Source organism: Squalius cephalus (assembly GCF_949319135.1).
Source record: "Squalius cephalus genome assembly, chromosome: 9".
In the NCBI taxonomy this organism is placed as follows: domain Eukaryota; kingdom Metazoa; phylum Chordata; class Actinopteri; order Cypriniformes; family Leuciscidae; genus Squalius; species Squalius cephalus.
The window spans coordinates 39659535-39684192 of NC_137130.1; the positions used below are offsets into that span (position 1 = coordinate 39659535).

At 41.0% G+C, this 24658-nt stretch overlaps 1 protein-coding gene across 6 annotated transcripts; it reads left to right on the top strand.

Moving 5' to 3' along the window:
• Positions 1-427: 427 nt before the first annotated feature.
• Positions 428-23863, top strand: LOC307164964 (bactericidal permeability-increasing protein-like). 6 transcript variants are annotated; one of them, XM_079882205.1, is made up of 16 exons: positions 430-602; positions 6783-6892; positions 13052-13163; positions 13385-13513; positions 16729-16881; positions 16986-17049; positions 17158-17218; positions 17635-17726; positions 18538-18714; positions 18898-18957; positions 19215-19382; positions 22344-22408; positions 23226-23268; positions 23364-23427; positions 23574-23650; positions 23779-23863. In XM_079882205.1, the coding sequence occupies exons 2-16, from the start codon at positions 6796-6798 to the stop codon at positions 23827-23829; spliced, it is 1413 nt and encodes a 470-aa protein (XP_079738331.1). In that variant the 5' UTR covers positions 430-602; positions 6783-6795; the 3' UTR covers positions 23830-23863. The 6 variants fall into 6 exon arrangements, with proteins under 6 accessions (XP_079738334.1, XP_079738331.1, XP_079738332.1 ...); XM_079882206.1 differs by having other exon boundaries at positions 6786-6892; XM_079882207.1 differs by lacking the exons at positions 430-602; positions 6783-6892 and adding an exon at positions 10042-12953.
• Positions 23864-24658: the final 795 nt, after the last annotated feature.

Consider the following 24658-nt stretch of genomic DNA (forward strand, 5'->3'; position numbering starts at 1 on the left):
ATGTATGTTTTTAACGTAACCTTCTCTGTTTAAATACTTTGTACAATTCAAGAATGAATCATGCAGTTTTATATTATGTATTTGAAAGGAATAAAATAGCAACTTCCAGTCAATCCTTGTATTGTTCAACTGGTCGAGGGTGATAAGGGATTTAGAAAGTAATTAGTAATGCAGTACTTTCTAGAGAGAGTAAATAGTTCAGTAATCAAATTACACTGTTGAAAATTAAGGATTAAAGGGAAAACTAAATATAGACTTTTTTTATATAATTTTTTAACAGTTTCTACTTCGGTCTCCAGCTGCAGGGAGACATTTAAAGCTTCTCTTTAGCTGACAACATTTTTCTAAACGATTCTAGTTACAAATTTAGGAAGATGACAATTAGTTATAGAAATATGTGTGATTGATTAAATGTGTTTTTCTTTTTTTATTGACTGAAAGCACTAGTAATTATCCTTCAATATTGAAAGACACCCAGAGCAGGAACTGAACACACGCCCCTCCCTTGTGAACGGTGTTCTTTTGAAGCAGCTTTAGAGGAAACACTCGCACAGAAACACTCACTTTCCCTTCAGACACCAGGCTGTGCTGTATGTTTTGAGGTACGTTCTTACAATTTCAGATCAAATATGAATAAGAAAGTGTTTATTAAGTAATTTTGTTTCATATACAAACTTTTTTTTTTCATGTTGGATATAAATATAAACATACCAAACATAAACTTGTTGAAACTTGTTGAAGCTCAACTGGTAGAATGGAATGCCAAGGTCTGGAGTTTGATTGGCAAGAAATATACAAGCTTGTCAAATGTCAAACTTAAAACCACAGTTAGTCACTTCAGATAAAAGCATCTTCCCAAATGATAAATATAAATGTGCTGTCTTTATTTGAAATCGCTGCTTTCTTCTCTGCTGTGCAACTCAAAAGCTGCAAGACTGTAAAAGATTCTGAGGGATGAAGGGTTTTTATACACAGATCAAACTGAAGCATCCAGAGCTCAGCAGATTACTGTTCACATCGTCAGAGAGTGAAGATACAGATTACTGTTCACATCGCCAGAGAGTGAAGATACAGATTACTGTTCACATCGCCAGAGAGTGAAGATACAGATTACTGTTCACACCGTCAGAGAGTGAAGATACAGATTACTGTTTACACCGTCAGAGAGTGAAGATACAGATTACTGTTCACATCGCCAGAGAGAGTGAAGATACAGATTACTGTTTACACCGTCAGAGAGTGAAGATACAGATTACTGTTCACATCGTCAGAGAGTGAAGATACAGATTACTGTTTACACCGTCAGAGAGTGAAGATACAGATTACTGTTCACATCGCCAGAGAGAGTGAAGATACAGATTACTGTTTACACCGTCAGAGAGTGAAGATACAGATTACTGTTTACACCGTCAGAGAGTGAAGATACAGATTACTGTTCACATCGTCAGAGAGTGAAGATACAGATTACTGTTCACACCGTCAGAGAGTGAAGATACAGATTACTGTTTACACCGTCAGAGAGTGAAGATACAGATTACTGTTCACATCGTCAGAGAGTGAAGATACAGATTACTGTTCACATCGTCAGAGAGTGAAGATACAGATTACTGTTCACACCGTCAGAGAGTGAAGATACAGATTACTGTTCACATCGCCAGAGAGAGTGAAGATACAGATTACTGTTTACACCGTCAGAGAGTGAAGATACAGATTACTGTTTACACCGTCAGAGAGTGAAGATACAGATTACTGTTCACATCGCCAGAGAGAGTGAAGATACAGATTACTGTTTACACCGTCAGAGAGTGAAGATACAGATTACTGTTTACACCGTCAGAGAGTGAAGATACAGATTACTGTTTACACCGTCAGAGAGTGAAGATACAGATTACTGTTTACACCGTCAGAGAGTGAAGATACAGATTACTGTTCACATCGTCAGAGAGTGAAGATACAGATTACTGTTCACATCGTCAGAGAGTGAAGATACAGATTACTGTTCACATCGCCAGAGAGTGAAGATACAGATTACTGTTCACATCGTCAGAGAGTGAAGATACAGATTACTGTTCACATCGTCAGAGAGTGAAGATACAGATTACTGTTCACATCGTCAGAGTCAGAGAGTGAAGATACAGATTACTGTTCACATCGTCAGAGAGTGAAGATACAGATTACTGTTCACATCGTCAGAGAGTGAAGATACAGATTACTGTTCACATCGTCAGAGAGTGAAGATACAGATTACTGTTCACATCGTCAGAGAGTGAAGATACAGATTACTGTTCACATCGTCAGAGTCAGAGAGTGAAGATACAGATTACTGTTCACATCGCCAGAGAGTGAAGATACAGATTACTGTTCACATCGCCAGAGTGAAGATACAGATTACTGTTCACATCGTCAGAGAGTGAAGATACAGATTACTGTTCACATCGTCAGAGTCAGAGAGTGAAGATACAGATTACTGTTCACATCGTCAGAGTCAGAGAGTGAAGATACAGATTACTGTTCACATCGTCAGAGTCAGAGAGTGAAGATACAGATTACTGTTCACATCGTCAGAGTCAGAGAGTGAAGATACAGATTACTGTTCACATCGTCAGAGTCAGAGAGTGAAGATACAGATTACTGTTCACATCGCCAGAGAGAGTGAAGATACAGATTACTGTTCACATCGTCAGAGAGTGAAGATACAGATTACTGTTCACATCGTCAGAGTCAGAGAGTGAAGATACAGATTACTGTTCACATCGCCAGAGTGAAGATACAGATTACTGTTCACGTCGTCAGAGAGTGAAGATACAGATTACTGTTCACATCGTCAGAGAGTGAAGATACAGATTACTGTTCACATCGTCAGAGAGTGAAGATACAGATTACTGTTCACATCGCCAGAGAGTGAAGATACAGATTACTGTTCACATCGTCAGAGAGTGAAGATACAGATTACTGTTCACATCGCCAGAGAGTGAAGATACAGATTACTGTTCACATCGTCAGAGAGTGAAGATACAGATTACTGTTCACATCGTCAGAGTGAAGATACAGATTACTGTTCACATCGTCAGAGAGTGAAGATACAGATTACTGTTCACATCGCCAGAGAGTGAAGATACAGATTACTGTTCACATCGTCAGAGAGTGAAGATACAGATTACTGTTCACATCGTCAGAGAGTGAAGATACAGATTACTGTTCACATCATCAGAGAGTGAAGATACAGATTACTGTTCACATCATCAGAGAGTGAAGATACAGATTACTGTTCACATCGTCAGAGAGTGAAGATACAGATTACTGTTCACATCGTCAGAGAGTGAAGATACAGATTACTGTTCACATCGTCAGAGAGTGAAGATACAGATTACTGTTCACATCGTCAGAGTCAGATAGTGAAGATACAGATTACTGTTCACATCGCCAGATAGTGAAGATACAGATTACTGTTCACATCGTCAGAGAGTGAAGATACAGATTACTGTTCACATCGTCAGAGAGTGAAGATACAGATTACTGTTCACATCGTCAGAGAGTGAAGATACAGATTACTGTTCACATCGTCAGAGAGTGAAGATACAGATTACTGTTCACATCGCCAGAGAGTGAAGATACAGATTACTGTTCACATCGTCAGAGTCAGAGAGTGAAGATACAGATTACTGTTCACATCGTCAGAGAGTGAAGATACAGATTACTGTTCACATCGTCAGAGTCAGATAGTGAAGATACAGATTACTGTTCACATCGCCAGATAGTGAAGATACAGATTACTGTTCACATCGCCAGAGAGTGAAGATACAGATTACTGTTCACATTGTCAGAGAGTGAAGATACAGATTACTGTTCACATCGCCAGAGAGTGAAGATACAGATTACTGTTCATGTCGCCAGAGAGTGAAGATACAGATTACTGTTCACATCGTCAGAGAGTGAAGATACAGATTACTGTTCACACCGTTAGAGAGTGAAGATACAGATTACTGTTTACACCGTCAGAGCCAGAGAGTGAAGATACAGATTACTGTTCACATCGTCAGAGAGTGAAGATACAGATTACTGTTCACATCGTCAGAGAGTGAAGATACAGATTACTGTTCACATCGTCAGAGAGTGAAGATACAGATTACTGTTCACACCGTCAGAGAGTGAAGATACAGATTACTGTTCACATCGTCAGAGAGTGAAGATACAGATTACTGTTCACATCGTCAGAGTCAGAGAGTGAAGATACAGATTACTGTTCACATCGCCAGAGTCAGAGAGTGAAGATACAGATTACTGTTCACATCGTCAGAGAGTGAAGATACAGATTACTGTTCACGCCGTCAGAGAGTGAAGATACAGATTACTGTTCACATCGTCAGAGAGTGAAGATACAGATTACTGTTCACATCGCCAGAGAGTGAAGATACAGATTACTGTTCACATCGTCAGAGAGTGAAGATACAGATTACTGTTCACATCGCCAGAGAGTGAAGATACAGATTACTGTTCACATCGCCAGAGAGTGAAGATACAGATTACTGTTCACATCGTCAGAGAGTGAAGATACAGATTACTGTTCACATCGTCAGAGAGTGAAGATACAGATTACTGTTCACATCGTCAGAGAGTGAAGATACAGATTACTGTTCACATCGTCAGAGAGTGAAGATACAGATTACTGTTCACATCGTCAGAGTCAGAGAGTGAAGATACAGATTACTGTTCACATCGTCAGAGAGTGAAGATACAGATTACTGTTCACATCGTCAGAGAGTGAAGATACAGATTACTGTTCACATCGTCAGAGTCAGAGAGTGAAGATACAGATTACTGTTCACATCGTCAGAGAGTGAAGATACAGATTACTGTTCACATCGTCAGAGAGTGGAGATACAGATTACTGTTCACATCATCAGAGAGTGAAGATACAGATTACTGTTCACATCATCAGAGTCAGATAGTGAAGATACAGATTACTGTTCACATCGCCAGATAGTGAAGATACAGATTACTGTTCACATCGTCAGAGAGTGAAGATACAGATTACTGTTCACATCGTCAGAGAGTGAAGATACAGATTACTGTTCACATCGTCAGAGAGTGAAGATACAGATTACTGTTCACATCGCCAGAGAGTGAAGATACAGATTACTGTTCACATCGTCAGAGTCAGAGAGTGAAGATACAGATTACTGTTCACATCGTCAGAGAGTGAAGATACAGATTACTGTTCACATCGTCAGAGTCAGATAGTGAAGATACAGATTACTGTTCACATCGCCAGATAGTGAAGATACAGATTACTGTTCACATCGCCAGAGAGTGAAGATACAGATTACTGTTCACATTGTCAGAGAGTGAAGATACAGATTACTGTTCACATCGCCAGAGAGTGAAGATACAGATTACTGTTCATGTCGCCAGAGAGTGAAGATACAGATTACTGTTCACATCGTCAGAGTCAGAGAGTGAAGATACAGATTACTGTTCACATCGTCAGAGTCAGAGAGTGAAGATACAGATTACTGTTCACATCGTCAGAGTCAGAGAGTGAAGATACAGATTACTGTTCACATCGTCAGAGAGTGAAGATACAGATTACTGTTCACGCCGTCAGAGAGTGAAGATACAGATTACTGTTCACGCCGTCAGAGAGTGAAGATACAGATTACTGTTCACATCGTCAGAGAGTGAAGATACAGATTACTGTTCACATTGTCAGAGAGTGAAGATACAGATTACTGTTCACATTGTCAGAGAGTGGAGATACAGATTACTGTTCATGTCGTCAGAGAGTGAAGATACAGATTACTGTTCACATTGTCAGAGAGTGAAGATACAGATTACTGTTCACATTGTCAGAGAGTGGAGATACAGATTACTGTTCACATCGTCAGAGTCAGAGAGTGAAGATACAGATTACTGTTCACGTCGCCAGAGAATGAAGATATCAAACCCCTGCCATGCATGCCTATGCATTGACTTGGTTAAAATTGATTAGCAGTGTTAAAGGCAATAACTGTTATAGCTTTAGGATAAAAATATGGTAAGCTGTGGTCATAAACACTGCTATATGTGTGTCTGAGCAGAGTTCTCTAAGCAAATGTGTTTTGGTCTTAGTATCAGTTCTCTATCATTTAAGGAAGTGACTGATGCAGCTGAACTGAGGGATCATGACATTTAATATAAACTTCTGCTAAAGCAGATCATTTGTGGAATGCAAAACTAAAATATACACTCTTTTAGCAATACAAAGGTCAAAGGCTCCATTTACACACATACTGATAAATGTCCATTGAAAGCAGTGTCGGTTCAAATCATCCTAAGAGGCGTTTGGATGCAGAGAAAGTCAAACACATATACAGTCTAAAGACATCTAAGATTTGTTTTCTGCTTCTGCTTCAACTTGAATGAAGATTAAAAAGTGAATACACTACACCAATGAGTTTAATACACAGCAAGCATTAAAAAAAAAAGTACATCAGATTTTTTTTTATCATAATACAATTGATGTGATGTCTGGTTAAATTAGATTTTCATCTTGACCAAAAATAAACAAATAAATAAATAAATAAATAAAAACGGTGTGTGTGCGTGTGTGTGTGTGTGTGTGTGTGTGTGTGAGAGAGAGAGAGAGAGAGAGAATTAACACCAACATTATAACTAAATGTACATTCAGTAATTGCAATAATACATTGATGTAACAAATGTGATACTTTTTTAGCTTTGCAGTGTAAATGTCAAAAGTTAAAAGACAGGTTAATCTCATGAGTAATACATTTTGTCTTACACAGCAGGAGTTGAAGGATGCAGCTGGTCATTTATTTCCTGATGATAGTAACATACACACATGCAGATTATCCTGCATTAAAAACTCTTCTGTCAGAGAAGGGTCTCAGAGATGGTAAGTTTTCACTGTATTGATCTAAAATGATATCTAACAACATTCTTAATTGTGAGTTAGACATGATAGCTACTGTCATCAGGGAAATGCTCAGTGGTTGTTTTCTTTAATATATTATACACTTATCCACTGATTCCTTTCATATATGACCTTTTTCCTCTAAAATCTCAATTTTTAGTAAGAGGAAAACTTATTTCATGTCACCAAAACAGGATGACATCCGTGAATGTTAATCATAAATGTTTCTAGGCTGGCAGTAGTAGGACATAAACACCAGCCACTGGCACATGCAGTGATAAAAGTGTTAAAAACTGGGCTTAAAGGCACAATATGTAATATTTTTGGATTAATATATCCAAAAACCACTAGAACAATCTTATATATTTTGTTGACTTGTGTGCTTGCATTATCCCAAATGTTTCCAACAATGTTTAAATCCAGAGAAATCATTGTTATATAGCTCAACAGGGTTAGTCTTATTGTTTGAATCTCTTTTTTTATTAAGAAATCAGAAAAATACTTTTTTTTTTTTTTTTAAATGGCAAACATAGCATTATCAGAAATAGCTTTATTTGTAGTAACAGTAAAAACGTCTCAGTTATGTGTGTAACCCTCATTCCCTGAGTAGGGAACGGAGACGTTACGTTAGTGACGACGAAATGGGGTTTCGTATAGAAAGGCAATGGAAATGCCTTGCGTCTGCGGGTTTTGCATGCGGGACTTACAGAATACACAAATGATCCGGGAGGGGGCTGCATATGGAGAATCTCTGGGGTGTCCAGCCCGCAGGTGAAATATTTCAACCCCCGGGGTGGCAAGGTGGCTTGCCGAGGGAAAGACACATGCTCAGAGAGGCTTACAGTGGAAATACACATGTGGGGGTCGCCCAGAAGGGGAACCATGCAAATGGAGGCACTTAGCCAAGCGTGAAAGCTGCCGGTGACATAACTCTGGCGCTGACATCAACAGTGCTGGAGGAACTCAGGGCTTATCAGACTCACCTGAGGAGAATATCGAACGTATCCCATCCGTGGAGAGGAATGGCGAGCAAGTGAAGACACCTGAGCAGAATCTAGTACCGGCTGGTTGAAGCGAGTACATGAGAAGAAACTGGCTCCACTTGGAGATTGTAGAATCTCGTGAATGTGTTAGGTGTTGCCCAGCCTGCAGCTCTGCAGATGTCTGTTAGCGAGGCGCCATGCGCTAGAGCCCAAGAGGATGCCACACTCCAGGGGCATGGTCGACCTTGCTGCTGGTATGCCAAAGCAATGGTGTCCACTATCCAGTGAGACAACCTTTGCTTGGAGAGAGCCTTTCCCTTCAGCTTCCCACCATAACAGACAAAGAGCTGGTCTGAGGTCCTGAAACACTGCATTCTGTCTACGTAAGTACGGAGGGCGCGTACTGGACAGAGCAGTGCCAAGGCTGGGTCTGCCTCCTCCGAGGGCAGAGCTTCACCACCTGATCTCGGAAGGGAGTGTTGGGAGCCTTGGGCACATATCCAGGCCGGGGTCTCAGGAGAATTAGCCGGCCCGAATTCCTGGCACGCTTCGTCAACGGAGAATGCCTGCAGGTCCCCTACCCTCTTAATGGAGGCCAGTGCAACCAGGAGCGCTGTCTTCATTGACAGGAACTTAATCTCCACTGATTGCAGAGGCTCAAAGGGAGCACTCCGCAGGGCAGTTAGTACTAGGGATGTCCCGATCCGATCACATGATCGGAAATCGGGCCCGATCACGTGTTTTCAGACTCGATCGGAATCGGACGTTACCTCCCGATCAGGACTCGGATATATATATATTCTCATTATTTTTTAACACATCAATATTTATGCGGTGGCACAGAGTTACGCCGGTTTCACATTGCACGCGTTAGTAAGCAGCGCAGGAGCAGTGTGGTGAGCAGGAGCAGGACACGTGCGTTTTGCTTTCACACTGGCAGCGTTTGACACGCGCGGCTGAACCGCGGGTTGTGTACAGACAGAGTACTCCATAATGGATAAGTTGGCATTGCTTTTTTTCGTTTTCAAATACATTTAAGAGAAAAGACTTGTCAAGAAGCTTATTTTATTAATAATTTCATTTATATAACTTTTGTTTCATCTTTGATTTTATTGTTATGGCAACAAGTTTGATTTTGGACATTTGTTTTCTTTTTAAATTGCTGTTGGTCATTTGATTGACTGTTTAAAACACAATAGATATCATCAATGCACTTTTTGGATAAAACTGCGGTGTATTTTGGCCATGATCAATGTATTGTCACTTTAATTCAGCAAAAGCGGCGCAGCAAAAATAGACTCGGCGCCGAAACGATTGCGGCACTCCTGCTCTGCTCTGCTACGCACTGCCGCGCCGCCTCTGCGCGCGGTGTGAATGCTCTAAAGCCTGGTTTAATCTGGTAACATGGGCGGCGAAAAAAAATACGCACTGCACGCTCTGCTAACAGTGCAGTGTGAAACCGGCGTAAGAGTTAGGAGTGCAGTTCCTAAAAGCACATAACTGGCTTTGCAAACACTGTAGCACTTTTATTTTTTATTTGTTTACATGCCTGCCGGGTATTTTAAGTTGAGGTGCTATTTGTTTATATATTAGACTTTTTTTTATATTTACTGTTGCACTAAAGTCCAAAAGTGAAGAATTTATGTATTACTTGATTGTTCAAGCTACCTCACAGAAGTGCTCTGTTTGTTAACAGAGTTGTTGAATGTTAAAATAAGGTGAATTAAATAAAAAATAAGGAACATCCTGGATCTGTTTTTTCGCTCTTCTTTATTCTTTTTTTATGTATTAAGTATCGGATCGGGACTCGGTATCGGCAGATACTCAAAATCAAATGACTCGGACTCGGACTCGAGGGCAAAAAAACCTGATCGGGACATCCCTAGTTAGTACCACTGAGAGGTCCCAAGAGGGAACGAGAGGAGGGCGAGGAGGATTTAGTCTGCTTGCTCCTCTCAGGAACCTGATGATCAGGTCGTGTTTTCCAACGGACTTACCATCAACTGCGTTGTGATGTGCGGCGACAGCGGCAACATACACTTTCAGGGTGGAGGGAGACAGCCTTCGCTCCAACCCATCTTGCAGGAAGGAAAGCACGTCACTGATCGGGCATCTCCGGGGGTTATCTCGGTGAGAAGAACACCAGTTGACGAAGAGGTTCCATTTCAACGCATAGGCATGTCTCATGGACGATGCTCTAGCGGAAGTGATGGTATCCACAACCGTTGGTGGTAGGGTACTCAAACCTGCCTCGTCCCATCCAGGAGCAACATGGGAGGTTCCAGAGATCAGGACGAGGGTGCCATAGGGTGCCCCGTCCCTGAGAAAGAAGGTCCTTCCTCAGGGGAATTGGCCAGGGAGGTGCTGTCGCAAAGAGTACAAGTTTGGAGAACCAGGTCCGGGTGGGCCAGTGTGGCGCAACCAAAATGACCTGCTCCTCGTCCTCCCTGATCTTGCACAGGGTCTGTGCAAGAAGGCTCATACTTGCGTAGGCCCCGCGGCCAGCTGTGCGCCAGTGCATTCATGTAGAGCGCGCCCTCGGTCAGGGAATAAAACAGGTCGCAGTGGGACGAGTCGTGGGAGGCAAACAGGTCTACCTGTGCGTCCCCGAACTGATCCCAAATCAGCTGAACCGTCTGGGGATGGAGTCTCCATTCTCCAGCGAGAGGCCGAAGCCGAGACAGCTCGTCGGCCGCCTGGTTCAGGTCTCCCGGAATATAAATGGCTCAAAGCGACCTCAGATGCTTCTGACTCCATAGGAGGAGGTGGCGGGCAAGTTGCGACATACGGCGGGAGCGTAGACCACCTTATCGGTTGATGTACGCTACTGTCGCGGTATTGTCTGATCGGACTAGTACGTGCTGACCCTTGAGCAACGCATGGAATTGGTGCAGGGCGAGACGTACTGCCTGCAACTCGAGGTAATTGACATGCCAAAGGCGCTGGGGTCCTGTCCAGGAGCCCGCGGCAGCATGTCCATTGCACATGGCGCCCCACTCTGTGGTGGAGGCATCTTTCGATACAACAACATGCCTGGAAACTCGTTTTAAGGGCACTCCGCCCCGTAGAAAGCTGAGGTTCGTCCACGTGGTGAAGGTCTGATGGCAGGCCGGAGTCACTGGTACTCAGACCGTGCCGTGTTACCATGCCCACCTCGGGACTCGATCGCGAAGCCAGTGCTGAAGCGGTCTCATATGAAGCAATCTAGGCGGCGTTGCTGCGGCTGTGGATGCCATATACCCCAGGAGCCTTTGAAATAGTTTCAGTGGAACCGCACTCTTGCCCTCGAATTGACGGAGGCATGTCAGCAGTGACTGCGCGTGCTCGCTCGTAAGCTGCGCGCACATGGCAATCGAGTTGATTTCCATACCAAGAAAAGCGATCCTCTGCACGGGGCAAAGTTTGCTCTTCTCCCAGTTGACCCGAAGGCCCAGACGAGCTAGGTGCACTAGGTCTCTGTGTTCGCAAACCTGGTCTCGAGAGTGAGCTAGGATCAGCCAGTCATCGTGATAGTTCAGGATGCGAACCCCGTGTTCCCGTAGAGGAACAAGGGCTGCCTCGACGACCTTTGTGAAGACGTGAGGAGACAGGGCTAGCCCGAATGGGAGAACCACATACTGGTATGCCCGCCCCTTGAAAGCAAACCATAGGAACGGTCTGAGTCGAGGTAGAATGGAGACATGGAAGTAGGCGTCCTTCAGGTCGATCGCTGCAAAACAATCATGTGGCTGCACACATTCGAAAATGCATTTAGCCGTTAGCATCTTGAACGGCAGCCTGTGAAGGGAACGGTCCAAGACTCGCAGGTCCAGGAATGGCCGTAACCCACCGGATTTCTTCGGGACAGTCTCGATCGCACCCTTCACCAGTAGGGTGGCAACCTCCGCTCTCATGATAGGGGCATTGCCACCGACCATAGTGAAGCGGACTCCCCTGAAGCGGGGAGGAGACCGTGCGAACTGAATCGCATAGCCAAGCCTGATCGTCCGGGCGACCCAGTGCTCACCCGGGGGTTGAGCAGCGGGGAGTGGAGAACAAAAGATTCTTCCCTGGCCCTCCACCGGGGGAAGGAGTGGTCCTGCTACCACCTCCTGTAAAGAACTGTCAGCCATCCCTGTGTGGCCCGTCTCAGGAGCGCCGCTTAGTGACGCGGCCCAGGTGGAGACTGCTGCTGGGGCTGTGCAGGAGGGGCGGGAGGGCGCCCCTGGCGGTGAGCAGGCTGAGGATTCTGTGCTGACGGCTGGGTGGAGGCAGGAGCGGGCCGTCGTGGCAGAATGTGTTTGATCGTCTCAGTCTGCTTCTGATCGGTTGAGAACTGTTGGACGAAGTCCTCAACCACGCCACCGAAATGGCCGGCCTGGGATATGGGGGTGTCGAGGAACCGGGTCCGCTCGGCTTCCCGCATATCGGCCAGGTTCAGCCACAGATGTCTCTCCTGGACCACGTTGGTGGCCATCACCTGGCCCAGGGAGCATGTGGTCCCGAGCGAGGTCAGTGGCGGCACGCAGCTCATCGAATAGCCCTGGATCAGTCCTACCCTCGTGCATATCCTTGAGCATCTGGGCCTGGTAGACCTGCAGAATGGCCATGGCATGCAGTGAGGCGGCTGCCTGTCCTGCGGCTCTGTAGGACTTCGCCACCAGAGTAGACGAAAACCTACAGGCTTTGGATGGGTGCTTAGGGTCGCCCCGAGAAGAAGCACACTGAGGACACATTTGCATCACAACAGAATGTTCAACCAGGGGAACCCCAGTGTACCCCTTGGCAGCGGCCCCGTTGAGGGGAGGAAAGGCGGAGAAGGCCATCGAGCAGAAGACAGTGGTCCTTTCCAGGACCTCAAGACCTCCTCATGCACATCTAGGAAGAAAGGTATTGGGGTTGGATGCTGACGTTGATCAGCGGCTGCACCCAAAAAACAATCATCCAACCGCGAACGCTGAGGACAGGGTGGAGGGTTCCACTCTAACCCAATGCTCGCGGCGGCCCAGGAAAGCATGGCCGTCAGCTCGAGATCTGACTCGGGCAATGCTGGCATTTATTAAAAACTCACACTGCCAGTGGTGAATAACCCTTTAAAATACAATCTTGTATATTTTAATCATGATGATGCTAAAGAGGTGATATGTGTTTCTGTATCTGTTTCTGTGCATGTGTTCAGTGTCTCAGATGTTGTCTGTCCAAATACAAAGCAAACTGAAGAGTACTGAAATCCCAGAGGTCCGGGGTGGGGTGGACATCAAGATCGGCACTGTACATTATGTCTTATCAAAGTCAGTTTGTTAACAAACAATCAAACCAAATTAACTAATTAAAATGTTCTTAATTTTCACAGATACTAAATGCATTTAATCAAACACAAATACATGAAATTCAGTCAGTAGTTCTTATATTCATCACATGTAATAAACAGTTATTTTAACTTCGAAAATATGACTGCGTCTACATGAATATATTCCATAAATGGTGAACCGGTGTGTTTTTGTCTTTCCAGCATGCGGGTTGTGCAGTGCAGCATGCCAGACCCATCACTGGTGTTTGTAGAGGGAACTGGTGTATCTTTGGAAGTCAGTCAACTCACACTAGCCATCACCGGCAACTGGGCAACACAGTTTGGCATAATGTAAGTGTACCAGTGAATCATGTGAATCAATGGGAAGGGGACAGCAATCAAATCAGTTTCACCTGACGTGACCTTGAAATAAATAACATTTTCTATAAACCTTACTACACAATCTCATGATCTTAGTTGATCAGAAGGACCATACACACAGACATAAGTCAAATAAACCCCAACAAGGGGGATCAAGAACCCAACATAAAGTGGTAATAACCGTTGGTTTATTTATATCCCACTTATTCCACAGCTATTTGACTTATAAGTAAATAATTGGGCAAGAACTACTGATTTGAGTAGAACATTTTTTATTATTTCACTTGTAATAAACTAATAGCTTCCACAAAGAAAATTTCCACACTCTAGCAAACAGCTTTTATCCAAGACGAGAAAACCAGTTAAAACAAGTCGAACATGTAATGAAAAGATAATGTACAGTCATCCTGTGTATTAACCCTTTTCCACACAGTAACCATTTTGGCAAATGAGCATATATGACATTCCCAAAATAAAAATTGCTGCTCATTAGTCATTCTGAATAGACACATAACCAACATATGTGACCCGTGCTGGCAAAATGAGTCTGAATGAGCAAAAAAACAAAGAAAAAAATAAACAAAAAAACATTAGTTATTGTTATTTTCACAAAAACCTTCAAAATGATTGAATCAGACAAATAATTACTGAGCTACACCTGTTTGAAGTCGATAGAGTCAGCAAAGTCCATTTTGAGAAACATCGGGTTTTCTGAAGGTTTCAAAACAAAATCACCCAGCAACCATACCTTAAAATCCCTGGTAATAACACCAAATTTGGCACAAACCCAGTCAAAACCAATATCTATGGGTGCTGGAATGTCTCACAGTGTTGGTAAATTCTTAAAAATATATATTATTTTGGTTTAAAATGCATTGTTGTAATGTGCATTACTGAGATTGTAATGTGTGTAATATTACCAAAATTTGATCAGAAATGCATTATATTACTGCGTTACAGCAAAAAGTAATACTTTTGTAATGCACTGACCCCAAGCTTCTCAGGGTCCTTCAGGGCACGGTTGTGATGACACATACCAAGATTCGGAACAATACGTTGCTATATTCATAAATAATTGCATTTTATTGCAAAAAAAATATCAACAGGCAAAACGGCCAAATTTGATCAACACTGGGTCTTCCAGCAAGACAACAACCCAAAGCACATCCAAGTTGGTCCAGATTTTGTTGAGGGACAAGTGGCCCCTGAAAGCCCAGATCTAAATCCCATTAAGAATCTATGGCAGGAACTCAAGCTTAAGGTCCATGCTCGAAAGTCATGTAATTTGGAAGAGCTGGAGTAATTTGCCAAAGAGGAATGGGAAAGATCCCTCAAGATAGCTGGCAAGTTAAACATATCAAAGTAAAATGTTTTAAATAAGACATTTGGGTAACACTTTAGCTGGCAAGTTAAACATATCAAAGTAAAATGTTTTAAATAAGACATTTGGGTAACACTTTATAATAACGTTCAGTTGTAAGGCATTTATAAGTGGTTAGTTAATGATGAACTAATCATTTACAGAACATTCATAGATGATTAGCAAGTGATATACTAACATTTTATGTATGTTTTGTAAATTCCGTTACAAGTCATTTACTAGTGATTAGTTAATAATTAACTAATATTTTATGAAACATGACTATGCGTTCATAAATGATTAATAAGTGATATGTTCATTATTGTGTGTATATTTTGTAGATTCAGTTAGAAGTCATTTACAATTGATTAGTAAATGATTAACTAATCATATACAAATGTTTAATAAATAATGTATTTTTTGTATGTATGTAGCAATTAGATGGTGCAGAAAGTGCTGTAAATGCCTTGAATACATGTACAGATAATTTGTAACATATTTACGAGTGATGAATAGTTTACACTTTAGATTAGGGGATGCAGAAAGTGTTGTAAATGATTTGTAACACATTCTGCATCCCCTAATCTAAAGTGTAAACTATTCATCACTTGTAAATGTGTTACATATACATTCGTAGATTCGATTCGTTGATCTTATGCCATATTGATTCTTGAAGTGGTAATCTATGAATGATGTGTAAGACATTTACAAGTGATGAATAGTGTACACTTTAGATTAGGGGATGCAGAAAGGGTTGTAAATGATTTATTCATGCGTTTACACATCTATAACAGGTGTTGAACACTGTAGTGTGTAGTGTAGTGTAGTGTGTACTGCAGTGTAAGTGCTGACTGGTGAGAGTATAGACAGCTGTCTTCTGTAGTGTAGTGTGTAGTGTGCACTGCAGTGTAAGTGCTGACTGGTGAGGGTATAGACAGCTGTCTTCTGTAGTGTAGTGTGTAGTGTGCACTGCAGTGTAAGTGCTGACTGGTGAGGGTATAGACAGCTGTCTTCTGTAGTGTGTAGTGTAGTGTAGTGTGGTGTAGTGTGTAGTGTAGTGTGTACTGCAGTGTAAGTGCTGACTGGTGAGAGTATAGACAGCTGTCTTCTGTAGTGTAGTGTGTAGTGTGCACTGCAGTGTAAGTGCTGACTGGTGAGGGTATAAACAGCTGTCTTCTGTAGTGTAGTGTACTGTAGTGTGTAGTGTAGTGTGCACTGCAGTGTAAGTGCTGACTGGTGAGGGTATAGACAGCCGTCTTCTATAGTGTGTAGTGTAGTGTGTAGTGTAGTGTGCACTGCAGTGTAAGTGCTGACTGGTGAGGGTATAGACAGCTGTCTTCTCTGAAACACATGGAGTCTTTAACCACTGTGCACCTGATGTGAGCAAAACATAAAAAAAAAAAGTAACATAATTTATTAAACATTTATGAAACGCATAGTCATGTTTTGTAAATGATCAGTTAATTATTAACTAATCAAATGTAAATGACTTCTAACTGAATCTACAAAACATACATAAAATAATGAACATATCACTAATTAATCATTTATGAATGCATAGTCATGTTTTGTAAATGATTAGTTAATTATTAACTAATCACTTGTAAATGACTTGTTACAGAATTTACAAAACATACATAAAATATTAGTATATCATTTGCTAATCATTTATGAATGTTCTGTAAATGATTAGTTCATCATTAACCAACCACTTATAAATGACTTACAACTGAACGTTATTATAAAGTGTTACCCATTTGGAATGTAAAGGAGTTGATTGTTTATAAGATATGTCACATGATTGTCTTTTGTTCTATGATTGCAGCCATGATGGCGGCTCATTTGATCTGGCTGTGTACAATATCCACATCTACACCCTCCTGCAGTTAGCGGATGATGCTGGCCGTCTCTCCATCACCACTGTTCAGTGCAGTGCTAATATAGGAGGTGTGAATATTCAGTTCCATGGAGGAGCTAGGTAAGTATTAACAAAACATAAAAGACTGATGATACCTGAAGATACACACAACAATTGTAAATATCTCTTAAGACTAACACTAATAGAGCATTTCTATTCTGCAGCATTTTTTTCAAGCCATTTGTAAGTGGTTTCAGTGGAAAAATATCAGAAATGATACATGAGAAGGTTTGTCATTTTATCAAAACAAATTAACACTATTATCTGCTGCTGATGATATTTCTCATTATGTCTTGTATTGTCATTGTCATTATTATTATTTATTTATTTTTTTAGATTTGCCCGGCAATTCAACAAGCAATAAATGGATTAGAGACAACTCTACAGTTAATACCTGGTACTGGCACAAAAATATCTGAAAATGATATATTATATATATAGATCACATAGATTTATAGTTAAAAGAAGACATATTATGCATAAAGAAAACTATTTTTAAGACCAATAATTTTTTTTTTTTTTGCATCGTGGCATTATTTTCCATAATCATTAAGATAAATGTGATTAATTGTTATTAAAAAATCATTAAAAAGGCCTAATTTTCTTGAATTTCTGTGAACATTTTTGTGAGATTCACCCTACTGTGGGTTACTTCGGCCGTATTATTGAGCTATTGCTACTCAATGACATTAATGTTGTTGACGTGATTGTAAATACAAAATCCTTGGAAAACTACTTAGAAAACTACAGCATGCATTACATTCCTCTTCATTAGATGACTACAGTAATCACGCTCAAATTAATTCTTTCTAGTTAACATACCTGTGGGTCAGTACATATCTCTGAGCATCCCTCTCACATCCTCCCCGGCTGTGACAGCACAAAGCTTTGAGTTAGATATTAAGGTAAGGATTTTTAATTCAGCATTTATAATAATAATTAAAGCCAGGCATACAAATGATTTCAGCATTTCTTTCGTTAAATACCAACTCTCACTGTACGAGTAAATCGCATTAGATGTAAAGCCAAAGCTCACGATCTATACGGTCCAATTGTGGAGCTGAGACTTAAAATATCTATTTCGTGTCGCCATGGTTTAACTTCTGTTTTCAGGCAGGCGCAGTGAAGGGAAAAGGCAGGAGTTTAGGGCAATCGGTTCGTAGCTCTGCTTCAACTGTGCGATACCCTCACAAGAGGAGACCAAAAGTTCTAACATCAGTAATTATCCCGAGCATCTGATTGCTGGTTGGGAGAGGTTAATCGCCTCTTGTTTCCCGCTGTACACTGCACGACAAAGCTGAAATTCGGCCAGACTCAAAAAAAGAGTCATACAACTCAGGAATCGGCTCAGATTCAGACGAAAATTGCAGTGTTTGCCCAGCTTAACATTTTATTGCCATAAATTAAATGCATACAGTTACAACAGGGGTGTCCAATCCTGCTCATGGAGGGCCACTTTCCAGCTGATCAAGGTCTGCAGAGTCACTAGAGACTTCCAGGCATGAGTGTTGAGCTAAACTCTCCAGGAGCAGGATTGGCTTCTCTGAGCTGTCCAACCATCCCTGAGCCCCAACTATTATTAGGTTTCTCTTTCTGAATATATTTAGAATTCAAATAGATTTCTCGATTTGTAAACAGTGTTGTGGATTTTATTTATTCGCTTTGGAATTTTTACCGTAACCTGCCAATGACGTTTGGTTGTTGTTCCTGTGACAGGGTGAGTTTTACAGCCGCAGTTCTCCGTCTGAACCGCCTTTCTCTGCACTGGAGTTTGACGTGCCGTATGCAGAAAACTACATGCTTTCAGTGGCTGCCTCTAAGTTCTTAGTGAATTCAGCAGCGTATGCATTACTCAGCTCTGGGGCTCTTCAAATCAACATCACAGATGACATGGTGAGGAAGTACAAAAAAATAAATACTTTTACCATCTCCAATGAATGAAACTATACAGCATTTGTGTTGGAAGAGTTCTGTATCTTACACTCATTATAGACTTACAAGGAATCATGCCCTCTTAAAATAGATTTAAAATATAGATTTAGCTATTAAGTCACTCATTCTTCTCATTTAATGTAGATACCAAAGATTTCTCCAATCCATCTGAACACCAGTCAGTTTGGTGACTTCATTCCACAGGTCAGTGTATGTACAGGTCGTGACTTTGTAAGGGAAAAAAAAAAATATTTAGAAAATATCTTATGTTTAATGTCAACCAGTAAATAACTAGAGAATATGACTAAGTTTGCATATACTGATGTACAGTAACACCAGTCACGAATCTCATGTGTATTTACAGGTCTAAAATGTGTCTGCTCCATGTTCTATAGTTTTCAAGTAAAATCAAGTTGTTATCAAGATGAATAATGTGCTCTGTTTACAAATTATTTGTTCAGCTACGCACATTGTATCCCAACATGGAGATGCAGGTGCTGTTATACGCCAGCGAGACGCCACTATTCTCCTTCAGTTCAGGGGTGATAGACATTCATGTGCCGGCTGCAGCAAAGTTCTCCGCTGTTAAACCTGATGGTACGCTGGTGCCTCTCTTCAGACTGGATGTGGTGAGTTTGGATACACAAATTATGCACAAAAACATTGTATAAAAAAGGGAAGAGGAACTCTCACACTTTAACAGGAAAAGGCTAATATCAAAATTGCACAAAACATGTTGGCAAGACCAGGGTCGTCACTAGTGGGGTGAAAGGTGGTGACAGGGGCCCCACAAAATTCAGCAGTTATACTATATAGGCCCCTGTTGTATGAATAATTCTAATTTATATTAGTTGAATGCCTGAGATTTAAATGAAAACCACAAAAACATGCAATTTGGTTAAATATTTTTCCCAAATATCTGCTTCTCTTACCTCCCTAAAAATGGTTTAGTCTGATCTAAAGTATTTATTAATTATTCAGTCAGTGACAAACATCAGATGGACACAATAAAATTGTAAGTCCCACCCCAGCTCGTGAACAGAACCAATCAGAGTTGAAGCGGCAGTGCCTGAAGTTAAAGATGAACTTGGTGGAAGAGCAGGAGACTGACTGACTGAATGAAAGATGTCGGGGAAAAGAAAACATAAATCAGCTTTACTAGAAACACCATGAAAGAAGGAGAGGGAGGCCAGGAGTGTTGTTGTATCCCAGTCGATCAAGACGTTCTTAAAGACAGGTTGTATTGTTATTTTGCTGGGAATAAGAAAATTGTCGTCTATAGCCTGCCGAGTACTGTCACTCTTCATTATCGGTGCGCACCACAATCCACCGAATGATTACGTGGTCAAAATGTTGTCTACAGATCCAGGTTCTTCAACCCAGCAAATGCATGAAAGTAGGCCAACATCAGTTAGTGAAGGTCAAAGTGAAGAAGCTGAAAGTAGCGCCAGTCAGGACAGTCACAGACAGCCCAAACTCAGCAAGCGCAGGCAGAAATGAAGGCGAGAGTGAAGGAGATTGTTTGACAGCTGATCCAGGATTATGGCCAGAGAGGTTCACAGATCATGAGCGTGAGGTGATCGTTAGAAAGCTAGCCACTGCCAGTCAGACAGACCTGAAAGCTATTATGCCCAAGGATTCAGAAGGAAAGAAATTTCCAGAGTATCTCCAGTCTAGTAAGTCAGCAAATGGACGAGAAAAACAGAAGAGAGACTGGCTGACGTACAGTCCAAGCATGGATTCATTATATTGTGTGCAATGCATGCTCTTTTCACAGGATAACCTCAAAAATCTGACATTTTCTATGATAGAAGCAAAAGGAATAGATAGCAGCTTGCACAACAAATACAACTGGGAGTTGAAAAAAAACAACAAAGCAATTCTTGAAAGATGTCACACTTTTTTTGCATCAAGAAACTTAGCATTCAGAGGAACCAGAGACAATTTAGTTGATGTTCGCAATGGTAACTTTCTTGGCACATTAGAGCTGTGTGCTCGTTATGATCCTCTGCTCAGTGATCATTTGCAAAAAGTGTCAGAGAGGAGGACAGTTACAAGAATGACACATTACCTTAGCCCAGAATCACAAAATTAATTCATTGAGATCTGTGGAGAAAAGGTCTCGAAAGAAATATTGAAGGAAAGAGAGCATGCAATTTATTATTCTGTGATCTGTGATGCAACTCCTGACATTTCTCATATGGAGCAGAATGTGATTCTGGTAAGATATGTAGCAAAGAAAGAGAAAGAGAACGATCAGTTGGAGATAATTGAGCGTTTTTTTACACCTCAAGGCTTTCAATGGTAAGATTGGCCGGGAAATATCAGAAATGAAATTGAAGACTTTGGAGGAGCATTGCATTGATATTTCAGATTGCAGGGGACAAAGATTTGACAATGGGGCAAATATGTCCGGCAAAGTTGAAGGGGTTCAGGCTGAAATGAAGAAAATAAACCCTATTGCCACATATTCACCCTGTGCCACACACTCTCTGAATCCTGTAGGTGTACAAGCAGAGTCATGTCCTGAGGTGTCCACATTTTTTGGCTGTTTGAACCGCTTATACAATCTCTTTAGTGCAAGTCCAGAGCGGTGGGCAATCCTTAAAAGTCAGACTGGCTGCTCCCTTCAGTGCTTGTCAGAGACCAGGAGTGCACATATAGCTGCAGTTAAACCTGTTGCAAACCACTTGCCATCAATTATAGAAGTCTGGACACCATCTGTGCTAAGTGCAGTTTAACAAATGAAGCTAGGTCAGAGGCCAGTGGTCTAAAACAGTACTTCATGTCCTTCAAAGCTACAGTTCTTCTCACGGTATGGAAGAAAATCCTGCAGTCCATTGAAGACAGAAACCCAATTCTACAATCAGGGAAAATTTCAATGGAAGTTGGAAGTACAACATACAGGCACTGAAAGAAGAGATGGGAGTTTTGCAAAACTCATGGGATAATCTTTTTGCAGAAGCCTCCCTCATTGCAGAAGCTATGGATGTGCCCAGGGGGTTTCCAGTCCGCCACAAGAGAAGGAGAAAGAAGTTTGGAGATGAGAGTCAGAGTTCAGAGGATGCAAACCAACAGGAGACAGAACAAATTTGGTTTCGGAACAATGTGTTCCTTGTCACATTGGATAATATAATCTCTGCCTTGGATACCCACTTCCAAACCACTGCAAAGATAATATGAAGAGTTTTCTGCAATCTTAAAGTTAAAAGATTTAGAAGATGATCAGATTCACCCAGCTTGCCACTCATTAGTGAGCGAATATACAGAGGATCTTACAGCAGGCTTTGAGAATGAAGTGAGGCATCTTAAGTCTGTGTATAATGCCAGTCAGTCAGTCTCCTCTCGACCTGCTGAATTCAGTCTACATGATGAAAAAAAGAGCATTTATGGGGCCACATCAATATTTTTTCAGGGGGCCCCGAATCCTCTAGCTACGGCCCTGGGCAAGACCTTCTATAAGCTGTAAAGTCGAAACTGCAAACAGTGATATAGAACCATGTGTTCACCAAATTGATCAATTAATCAAAAAGGAAACAGCAATTCAGCTTAGCATTAACTTCAGTGTTCTTCTCTCACTCCACCTGCAGGACGGCAGCTTCAGTGGAAGTGCTCGGATTGACAAAAACCTGATTGGAGCTTTCCAAATGAAAAAGTGAGTTTCACTGATATTTGTCCAGTTAAAGACACAGTTAAATGAGCTCCATTTTTAGTTGTGTTTTCATTTCAATCATGCATTGCAGTGTTTGGTAACGCTTTAGATTATAGCCCGAAAAGGAAAGTACTGTATAAGTAAAACGAATTTACAACGTACCTTTCTGTAATTATAACGTCTCTATAAAGTACGTAAGTGTAGGTATAAGGGAACAATGTGTAAAGTTTGTGGAATAAAGGGGTAACAACCTGGAAAATTAACAAATTATTTCTACTGTAATTATTTTAGAACTAAGGGGCACTTGTTCTTCTATTATGGTACAACAACCTTACATTTGGGAGCAATTTATTAAGAACATACTGCGTAGCTTTTTGTTATAATAGTGTACTGATAGATAAAGGCTTTTTTTATAGCAAAAGTGCACATATTAAGTTTTGGCTTCTGTGTTTCAAGGCAAGTAAAACTAAACCTATTTCAACTTTTGCTTAAATACTGGGTAAATATACTCTTGTTTCATGTAGTTACAGGATAAGTGTGACATTGCGGGCTGTAAATTAAAGTGGTGTTTGTTACCCTCTTGTTCCATGTAGTTACTGGGTAAGTACAATAAAAACACGTACAGTACTTTCCGGGCTGTAATCTAAAGCGTTACCCAGTTTTGTTTGTTTTTTGTTTTTTATTAAGTTCCCTGAGGTCCACTTATAATGTTACTAGTATCAAACACACTTACATTTTAGAAATAATTGGCCATTTTCTACCCTATTTTTGTATGAAATAAATATTATACATCATCTTTTGCCCTGAATGCTGCATGAAGTTTAACGCTGACTCTCGGATCATCTGAGATTGGTGATTTTAAGGTGAGACCAGACAGTGATGATTCATGTCAAATATTCACTTTAGAAGATCAGCATAATAAGATGTTTTATCTTTTGTCTAATCGTTCAATGTACAGATTGACACACTCGAGCAAATGTCAGTGATGGCAGTGAAGATGTTTGTACTTCCAAAACTAAATGGTAAAAAATCTCTTAATGATATATATTGCATTTATTACAAACTTGTAACCAAAAAATCAACTTCTGAAAACTATATACTTTGCAAAACTGTTTTTTAGAAAGTCTGGTAACTGATAATTAACGCCTTTTTCCACTTTGCATTTTAGCGGTCCTGAAGGCTGGTTTTCCCTTACCCACACTGAAAGGCTTTAGTTTGACCAATTCTCAATTGCTTATAAAAAATGTGAGTTCTATTAAATGTTAAACTATTGAATGTTTGTATTCTGAAATGTATGGGGTTTGGATTTTGTTTGATATTGCAAAATAGGAAAACACAGTGAGACAGTCTGAATCTGTTTGTGGCTTTTTCAGGGCTTTGTGGCCATTTTTACTGATGTCCAGGACTCCCTGACGGGCCTCTGAGCTCCACACATGACCTGCACAAAATAACTAATAACTGTACAACTGCAGAATTGTTTTCATTGTAAGAATTATATAATCATTACTTGAAATGTCCATTTATACACGTTGATAAAATTTGACCATGTTATTTTTCCACATAATATTATGTACAAACTTTTTTGCCACCCATCCATGCAAAATACTCTACAGGCTATTTTCTACAGTTTACAGTGGAAAAAGAAAGAAACAAATACATAGTTCCTTCATTGGAGTTAATTTGCGTAAATAATCTGGCTTGCATGGAAGGCTGGCTGATGTCTTTTAGCTATGAGCTAGAGTTTGTGTGAAAGCTTATTAAAAAATATATAATCATAAGCAATCCAACATTCATGTTATTTCAAAGATTTCGGAGCCTTTTAGATATGACCAAGGCGCTATATATATATAGTTTGTACATCAGTCCGATAATGATATATATACTGTGTGTGTGTGTAGTGCTCCTGAAAAGAAGTATATAAAGTTATAGAAAGAACAACGCTAATGAGTATTTCCCATGAGTGAAGCACATCACGGGTGCGCCCCCTAACAAAGCGTGAGATGACGTCAGCACGCAGGTAGGCCTAACTTTAAGGTGAGTCAGCGAAAGTGGCCCTCCAAAAGCAGAATTGGACACCTCTGTTTTAACAAGAGCCTGGAAGAGAGCCGGCGTGTTGGACAGGCCAAAGGGCAGTCCTTGGTATTCAAAGTGCCTTGTGGGAGTGTAAAAGGGCCGCTATTATGCTCATTTAGAGGGTCATAATTTTGTTCAGGGGTCTACTAGAATACATTTACATGATTTAACGTTAACAAA

Excerpts from the sequence above, each read along its gene's own strand:
- LOC307164964 (XM_079882205.1), top strand. The coding sequence starts at position 6,796 with ATGCAGCTGGTCATTTATTTCCTGATGATAGTAACATACACACATGCA. Across the intron at positions 18,958-19,214 it reads TTGGTGACTTCATTCCACAG|CTACGCACATTGTATCCCAA; the intron begins GTCAGTGTATGT and ends TTATTTGTTCAG. Across the intron at positions 23,269-23,363 it reads CTGAGATTGGTGATTTTAAG|ATTGACACACTCGAGCAAAT; the intron begins GTGAGACCAGAC and ends TTCAATGTACAG.